Here is a 9,142-nt window from a genome sequence, read left to right as displayed (position 1 = left end):
GAAGCGGGAGCGCGCGCGCGCGGCGGGAGGGGCTCGGCGTCAGCCAATCGCAGCCCCGCCCGGGGCCTCCCCGCGCGCGCGCCCCACGTGACCCGCGATGGAGGCTGCGGCGGGGCGGGCGCGCGGCCGCCGCCTCCTCCTCCTGCCGCTGCCCCCGCCCCCCGCGGGCGGCCCCGCCCCCCCTCCCCCGTCGGTAGCGGCTCCGGCGGGCGCCGCCGCGGCCATGGACTGAGCGGCACCATGGGCGCCAAGGAGTCCCGCATCGGCTTCCTCGGCTACGACGAGGCCCTGCGGAGGGGTGAGCGCCGGAGAGGGGCGGGTGGGGCGGTGTGTGTGTGTGTGAGGGGGGGGCTCCCGCGCTGCCCCCCGCGCCGAGCGGGCGGTGAGGCGGCACCTCCATGACGGACCCCGCGCGGAGGCACTCGCGCCGTTCCGCGGCTCCTTCCCCGCAGCCTCCGCCCCGTGGTTTATTTATTTATCTCTCTATTTATCTGTCTCTCTGTTTATTTATTTGTCTCTCTGTTTATTTATTTATTTATCCCTCCCCCACTTCTTTACGGCGGCCCCGGCAGGGCCCGCTCCCCGCCGCCCCTCGGCCCGGCCTCCGCCCGTGCGCCGGCAGAAATCGGGCAGCGCTGCCCTCCCTCCCTCCCTCCCTCCCGGTGTGACAGGGCTGTCACACAGCTCCCGGCTCCTCGTGTTTACTTCCCCGTGCTCGGGGATCACGCATCTGCGGCTCCGCATGGCAAGATGGATGTGGCGTGCGCGGCTCGGGGTCGCCGTTCCAGCCCGGCTTAGGGTCCTCCCGGAGGATTTGAAGAGCGACTAGCGAAGGGAAAACATAAACAAGCTGGATGGTGAATGCTTGCAGCTGCAGGGCTCCAAGGCGACGGCAAGCTACACCCTGGAAGCTCCCTGGCTCTGGGACTGATAGCCAAGTCCAAGGACAAAGAGGGCCGGGAATTGTCAGCAGTAAATGGCTTGCAGGGAGGACAGGTGTTGGTAATTGTTGCCCTATTGTGCGTTCACGTGATGCAGCGCAGGTAAAGCAGCTCACCTGTTTGATATTTAAAGCCCTGATAAAATTCAGAAGCTCCAGCCAATCTATGGCTGCCCTTTTTATTCCTGCTTGCATGTGAGAGGCATGTCAGGAGTGATAAGGGAGAACTGGGAGGAACCGCTGGGTGTTAACTGAAAAAGAAACAAATTGACGTGAAAGGGGGGTTTTGTTAAATATTTTCTTTTTTTTTTTTTTTTCTGGTGGAGCCTCTGAGGGATGCCATGTCAGATAGGAAACGGAGCAACGTAGTGTCAAGGAGGAGAAACAAACGTATGATTCAAAGTCACTTGTTACAGATTTTAAACATAACAGCCCTGAAGGATTTTCACTGCTAGTGAAAGTATAGGAAGTCTTTGAGAGCTCTGGTGCACGTATTTTTAGAAGAGCTGGAGTTATAAATGCAGCTTGGTTGAGGTGTGAAGTTAAATATATCAGGAAGCGTTTGAAATAAGCTGTTTGGTGGAGAATACAGTCATTTGGTCACGATGTATATTCTGAAGTCCCTAAATAAAAAAACCCAAGTGTTTTGAATTTTAAAGTTAGATTTAAACTCTTCCATTGCTTCAAAATCGAGACAGTTGATCTTGGTGCTTCATAATTAATAATTTCTTCTTAATAAGAAATTATTTCTGCGCAGTGAATACAATACTTTTCTTTGTTGTTTTTCTGGATGTTTTTCTTCTCTATATGAGACCTTCAATACTGTTTTTCTGTAGGAGACCAGAAAGGTTGTTTTAGGCACTCTGTTATAAATTGATGTTTTGCTAAATAACTATGTTGTTTACTTAACCAGTGAATCACTGTATGTATAAAACAGGCCAGTTATCAAAACATTATTTGTTAGACCATTCCTACTTCCAGAGAACCTTGCTGGTACTTGTGGCATTTCTGTGGACACAAACAGAGATAATGGATAAACGTAAATGTTAAAAAAAAAAAAGCCAAATATATTTATCTCCAATTAGATCCACCTTCTCTAACACTGTTTCCTGGTTCTTAAATGGCGAGAAAGTTTTGTATTAGGTGGTATTTGTACAGATTTTTCTGCTGGGAATTCTTTATGAGTAATCAGCAGTGGTTACCTGTACTTGTGATAATCATTCAGAATGCTGTGTTCGTATTTTTGAGTCACCAATTTGAATTTTAGTTGTTCAGAATATCTGGAAAAATGCTGTTTCAGAAAATCAGGCAGTTTCATTTATTACAATTCCATTTTGGTAGTAACCAAAGGTTGTGGAGGTGAGGGGAGTTGTGGTTAAAGGCTCACAATATAAATAACTGTAGCTAAAATGTAACTTCTGTTGGAGGAGATGAAAGTGCCAGAGCGGCCTGGTGCTGATGGCCTTTTCCACCCTTGAACAGGAGACAGTCCTGCTGCTTTATTTTCCTCTTTTTTCCCCTGGCACAGGCAGCTGACACTGCTGTGGTGGCGTGGGCACGCTGAAGTTGTCCTGTGTCCACCAGTGCAGGTCACAGGAGCCTCCTCAGCCTCCCTGAGATCTGTGCAGCCTGGCAGTGAAAAGCAAGGCTATTTTAAACATCTCTCTTTATGAATTTTGCCAATTGTGGTCATCTTATTTATAGTAGCCAGAGGCACAAAGTGGTGTTGCTGTGGAAAAGGTATGAGATGAGAAGTGAGGAGAGCTGTTCCTGACCCCACAGACCTCCTCCCGAGGATGGATTCTTTGTGAGGAGATGAAATCCTTGGGCAGGTCATTAGAGGTGAAGTCAGAAGTGCTTTGTTCCAAACTGAGCATAAAATTGTCAGTTATTTTATCAAACTGAATTTGTGGTGGCATGAAGTGGTACTGTGGCTCTTGAGCTTGTTGCTTTTTTTCTTAGACTGAAGCTCCAACAGCAATTTTCTGCTTAGGGCAGTGCTGCAAGTCAGCCAGTGTTGTGTTTTGGTGGATTTTCCAATGTTTGCCTCTGATTTCCCACTCCTCTCCTGCCACTGTGTCCATCAGGGTGCTCTGGCCTTGCCAAGGAGATGGTGCTCTAAAACCTGCCTTATCTTTTAGTTCTGCTGCTGCCAGTCTTGGCACCCAGTTCCTCAAAGGGCTGGCTTTGGGCCAATAAAATATTATTAAAAAAAAAGAACATTTTATCACTCTTGTATTAGCTCCTGTATCAGCACAGCAGCTCCTGCACTGTCCTGTGTTGTATATGGAATATTTTAATAAGAATTCTAGGAAAGAGATTCCTGTGTGGTATTGGTGGCTAGTTTATTTCAGATCCTTATGGATTGTATTTTCCAGTGGCTGTTAATATGTTCTGCCTCAGTAACTTTGAGAGGATAATCATAGACTGAGTATAAATTTATGTAAGTACTTGGGAATTATGAAACTGTGGGATCTGTAGTCAAAGTTTCTGTGAATGCTGCTTAGAGCAGGTGTAATTCAGGCCATTTCCAGCTAAATTATCTATGCTAAATATTGAGTCAGGGAACCACTTAAAAGCAATGTTGGTGCATAATCATGGATCTGTCAAATTTGGGCCAGAGAGGAAGGCAGAGTTTTCCTTCTGCTCAAAGCAAGGTACAATTTTTGTTGCATGAGTGCAGGGTGGAAGAAGGGGAGCTGCCACAACATCAGCATGGTCAGTGAGCAGAGAATTTGGAGAAATGAGTGACTGCTGATAAATCCATTTAATTGTGTTTGGTCCTGTGCTCAGTGATCTCTGAGAAAAAGAGCAAAATGAAAGCACAGCAACAGCGCTGCTGTTGTTTTAAAATGTACAAGCAGTTAAAATGCCAGCTAACAGTGAGGCAAAACTTCCAGATGTATCAATTCCACAGGTTTTGCCTCTGGAGAGCTCATGGTGGTTTTTAAGGCAGTTTTCTTCCCTGGTTTTGTCTCTGAGATGGCACCAACTGGAGAGCACCAAAGGAACAAAACCCTCTCTAACCCACAAGGAGGATGGTGAGGGTGTGCCAGTAATGACTAATGTCTGATGGGCAGAGGATAAATCTTGCTAATGACCTTTTGTGTCTTGATTGAATTTGAAAAATAGCTACATTTGTTTTATTTAAATCAAGGCAAATATATCTGGTGTCTGATCATTAACATCCTCAAGCGTGCAGATGTCATAAATCTGACAAGAGGATGATGGAAAACTTGTGCAAATATATCATCATCTAGTTGAGGCTGTCGATCTCAGCCTGGTGACAAATCCATGGACTCAGCCCTGCAGCCCATGGAAAACTGCTTTTTATTACTCCAGATTATGAAATTAACTTTTTAAATCCAGACATCTTTTTAGGAAAATCAGGGAACCATTTTAGTAGTTGATTCTTTTTTTTTCTGTATTCCATGAAGGAGAGTATTCTGCTTTATTTTCTCTCACAGCTGAAAACCAGAGCTTGACCATGATAGGGAGGTGAAGGTTCTTTGGGATATGTTATTTTCTAAGGGTACAAACCTGTGCTTTTCTGAGCCTTGAGTTTCAGAGGCATGTGGTGAAAATGCCTAGAAGTCTCTCTCTGATAGCTTTTTTTTAGCTATCAGAATGAATAGAATCCACTGTGGAGACAGTCTGGATTCTACAGCGAGGCTTGTTATGTCAGCCAGTATTTGATGGCTTCAGGGCTCTGTCATATGATGAAAGCAGGTATGAATGCAGAGCTTCACACTTCCTGTTTATAAAGCTGCAGAGCTGCAAGTGGCTGCTCAAATTCACAGAGCAGTAATTATTTCACAACTCTGGCATTCAGCTGTGGTGCTTGTTTTGGGAGGGCACCTCAGCTGTCTCTGCTGAACATGTATTTCAAAGGCAGGAGTGACTGGGGGAATTCTACTGAAACTTCCATGAACTGATGAGAAGATGCTCCTTAGAATCACAGACTGGTTTGGGTTGGAGGGGACCTCAGAGATCATCTTGTTCCACCCCCCTGCCAGGGACACCTTCCATGAGACCAGGTTGCTCCAACCTGGCTTTGGACATTTCTCTGAGCAGCCTGTGCCACCCTCACCACCCTCACAGGGAGGAAATTCTTCCTAATATCCAATCTGATCCACTGTCTGTCAGTGTGAAGCCATTCCCCTCATCCTGGCACTCCAGGCCCTGGTAAAAAATCTCTCCCTGTGTTTCCTGTCAGCTCCTTCAGGCACTGGAGGGCTGCAATTAGGTCACCCCAAATCTTCTCCAGGCTGAGCCATCCCAGTTCCCTCACCCTTTCCTCCCAGCAGAGCTGCTCCATCCCTCTCCTCTGCTCCTCTGGACTGGCTCCAGCAGCTCCAGCTCCTGGATTGCCCCTCAGGGCTGGGGCAGCTCTGCAGGTGGGATCCCAGAGGGCAGAATCCCCCATTTTCCTGCTGCCCAGGCTGTGGGGTCAGCCCAGGACACAGGGCACGTCCAGCCTCTCACCCAGCAGCACTCCCAGATCCCAAAGGGCAGAATCCCCCATTTCCTGCAGCCCAGGCTGTGGGGTCAGCCCAGGACACAGGGCATGTCCAGCCTCTCACCCAGCAGCACCCCCAGATCCCAGAGGGCAGAATCCCCCATTTCCTGCAGCCCAGGCTGTGGGGTCAGCCCAGGACACAGGGCATGTCCAGCCTCTCACCCAGCAGCACTCCCAGATCCTTCTCCCTTCAGCTGATCTGTTGGAAGAGGGTTGCTTTGTAATCTGTAATTCTTCAGGTGCTAAATTGCAGCCACCACTTTCTCCTTTTCTTCAGGTTCCAAATTTAGGGAAGTGAACTCAGGGGGTTTCTGCCTCTTGCTTAGGACTCCCCAAGTTATTTCCTGTTGGAAATGAGGAACATTGGTGGAGTAACCTTCAGTCAGCTAACGGTAAATTTCCTTTCCTGAGATACCTTTTGAGGTCTTTAGAGGCTCTTTATGAAATACCAGTTGAAAACTTACAAATTAGGGGCAAATATTTCCTCCTGCTTGGGCTGCTGCAAGTGCTGTGGTTCTGTGGGAGCTGATTGCATCCTTTTAGTAGGTTTTTAGTAATTCTTAGATGGTTCCCAAGCACAGCAGAAACTTGGTGATTGCACAAGTGTTGAATGTGCAGAGAGTGATGCAAGTTTGAGAAAAGAGGATTTAAGAACATAGGTGTTTCATAAATAAGAAAAAGTTGGTCATCTTAACGGAAAAAAACCCTCAAAAAGTTGAATTATGATTCAGTAAACGTTGGGAATCCTCTGGTTTCTCACTCCTCAGGTGAATCATGTCTCTAAATAGGAGCAGGCTCACAATATTAGCTGCAGTTCTGTCCTGTCAGCGTGTTCCTGGAGATTCCAATCAAAGCAGTCAGGAAAGCTGCCAGGGGAGTTTAAATAGATATCATTCCAGCCACGGGGCTGGAGGTCACAGGATAAGCTGAACAAATCCTCATTTTGAGTGTTAAATATCTTGATATAAGTGAAACGACCGCTGTCAGGCTATTCTATATGTAATACATTTTCTTATCTCGATGTAGTCTGAAACTGAGTCCTCAAAGCATTTATTTGGATTATAGATTAAATGCCTATGTATCTCCCAGGTCATAAACCTGAGCTTTATTTCTTGGATTTTAGTCCATGACATCGGTTGTTTTATAGTTTCTAATCAGTTTCTAGTTTTTCCTCCTGTTACACTGGGTTTTTTTTTTAAATATACATGCCCAGAGAAAGTTGAACTTTCATCCTTAGAGAATTCCAAGCTCTGCCTGGACAAAACCCTCTGGAAGCTGGTTTGAGTTCAGCCTTGACCCAGTTTCAAGCACAAGGGTGAACCAAGTGACCCCCTGAGATACTTTCCAACCTGATAGATTCTATAAAATATTTCAGCTTGAATTTTGTGAGGTCTTGTTTTGATGTCCTAAATCTACCTGACGGTGTCCTACAGAGTTTAAAAAAAAAAGGACAAAAATAGAAACTAGGAAGTTGTTCAGCATGAGATGAAGCATCTCTAATGAAATGTGAAAGAAAAAAAAATAAGAGGGGACTACTTTGAATCCTGTTTACTTGACTTGTAACAGTTTCAGGCTTTCTGGCTGCTGGCTCTGTGGCAGGAGTGAGTAAAACAACCCTCACCCCTTTGCTGTGCTCCAGGGAACTCGGCCCACTGTCTCCTTTCATAAAATAAGTAAGGCATTCAGTTCTTTAGTACTCAAGAAAATGAAATCAGATTCAAAGAATGGGCATCAGAAGGGATGACAGGCCTGTGAGAATGAAAAAGAACATAGCATGACCAAGGAATGTGATGAGGTGAGGCATGAAGTGTCTGTTGAATTCTCTAAATTAGGATTATTGTATGACTCCTGCTTTGAGGTGGCACTGGGTAGGATTTTTCTGTATTTAAAAACCCAGATGTTACTAATATCTGTCATTCCAAAAGTGCCACTATCTTCTGAAAATGGAGTGTATTTTGGTTAGTTGTGAAGTCACACATTGCTATAAATCATTTGCTGTATGGGAGGTCCAAGGAGTGCAGAGCTCTTATGACATCCCATGACTTAGTTATTAATTATTATTAAAAGAATCCTGCTTTGTTGTGCTCCAGGAAGAAGCTGTAAATACTGTGAGCATACAGAAAGCTGATGGAGGAAGGGTAGGACGTTTTCAAACAGCAGAGTTGTTTCTGTCCACTGCCTTTGGTTATTTCCAAGGCTGATGTAAAGCAGGCCTGCCCAGCTGGGGCTTTAGGGCCTCCTCCAGGGCTCCTCTTTGCCTGATGGTTTCCTAGCTTGAGCTTCTGCATAGAAAAGAAAGTTCTGTGGGTTAATTCTAATTAAGACTTTCAATTCTTAGTCATTTAAAAACAAGTTATTTCTTAATTTGTTCCATTCCTTGAAGCAGGTGCTTTTTCTATAAGTTGTATTTAGTCTGAATTATTGTGAATGTCCATGTGATATTTGCAGTATTGAAGAACTACAAAAAGCATCTTTAACATTTAATTTTCATATGAAAAGGTCATTTACATAATGAGACAATGAAGCCTTTGGGCAAAGATGAATGTAGAAGAAAAATCCATTAAGGTAGATTCTGCCTAAGAGTTTGAAAGGGCCTAATTCACCAAACTTTGAATGCTGGATTATTGCTGGCACTTACAGGAATAAAATTCCCTGCTTGCCTAAAAAGAGTGGCAAAATCCTAATGCACATTTTCTTGTGTGATTTCTTCAGGGACACCTTACCTTTGTTAGTGATGACTCCATATCTCATAGGCTGTCTGGCTTTAATGTTTGCAGCTGAGCTGTCTAATAGTAGTTTTCATTTCTTTTTTTTTATATAATGAATTTGAACACCTCTGAGAAATGGGGATTTTTATGGGGTTGTATTTGCAGCTGAGCAGGGCTGACATGGTCCCTGCAGGTGGGGCTTATTTGGAAAGTGCATCACTTTGAAATGCTGCTTTATTAAACTGATGTAAAATCACTTCTGCATTTCTGATTTTTAATGGCTGTAAACTGAGCTCACATCTTGGTTTGGCACTAAATGTGTCTGCATGTGGGTTTTGTAGTAATTCACCAAATCTGCTTAAAAACTGATGCAAGTTATAATCAATCAGAATTTTTCTATGTGGCCTATTAATTGCTTCATTAGAATGAAAGGAAATTCCTTAGTTATTTCAGTGTATTACTGGCATGTGCCTATGTCCTAGAGATGTGAGACTCTCAGTTTAATAGTCTAAAAGTTTAACAAAACCATTTTTCTTATAAACAAATGGCAACATTTGCAACAGGGCCTTTATTTGGTGTTGAATAAAAGGAGCTGCCTGAGAAGGGTTTGGCCAAGGGCTAACCAGGCAGTTTGTAGTGCCCAGGGTTTATTCCCATATAAATGTTATTTAAGGTGGGACTGGTGCAAGCCCTGCAATGGTTCCTCACTGAATCTCTGCCTCCCCTGGGTGCTCAGCTGTCACAGGTGGGCTGCCCTGATCTCCAGGGTGTTTAAATCCTCCTTTAAACCCGTCACAGCCCAGGACAATCCTCTCCCATCCCGTGGAAATGTGGTTTTGAGGTGCCCTGTGCTTCCATGGGGTGTGTTTGGGGCAAAGCAAGGATTGATGGTGATGTTAATGAAGTGCCCAGCACCAGGAGTTCTGTGTGCCCAGCACCAGGAGTTCTGTGTGCCCAGCACCAGGAGTTCTGTGT

The 9,142-nt window shown here is 45.2% G+C and overlaps 1 protein-coding gene across 4 annotated transcripts in view; it reads left to right on the top strand.

Annotated features, from left to right (window-relative positions):
• Positions 1-145: 145 nt before the first annotated feature.
• USP32 (ubiquitin specific peptidase 32) overlaps positions 146-9,142 on the top strand; it is a 64,858-nt gene continuing 55,861 nt past the window's right edge. For 2 of the 4 annotated variants that reach the window (XM_064394385.1, XM_064394382.1), the window contains exon 1: positions 146-298. In XM_064394385.1, the coding sequence (XP_064250455.1) occupies positions 241-298 (58 nt within the window). In that variant the 5' untranslated portion in view covers positions 146-240. Of the gene's footprint in view, positions 299-784; positions 1,044-1,127; positions 1,331-9,142 lie in introns of those variants that run through there. The other 2 variants (XM_064394384.1, XM_064394383.1) reach the window with 2 other exon arrangements.

This window comes from Passer domesticus, chromosome 19, assembly GCF_036417665.1.
Source record: "Passer domesticus isolate bPasDom1 chromosome 19, bPasDom1.hap1, whole genome shotgun sequence".
Lineage (NCBI taxonomy): Eukaryota > Metazoa > Chordata > Aves > Passeriformes > Passeridae > Passer > Passer domesticus.
This window is presented reverse-complemented; position numbering and strand designations above follow the sequence as displayed.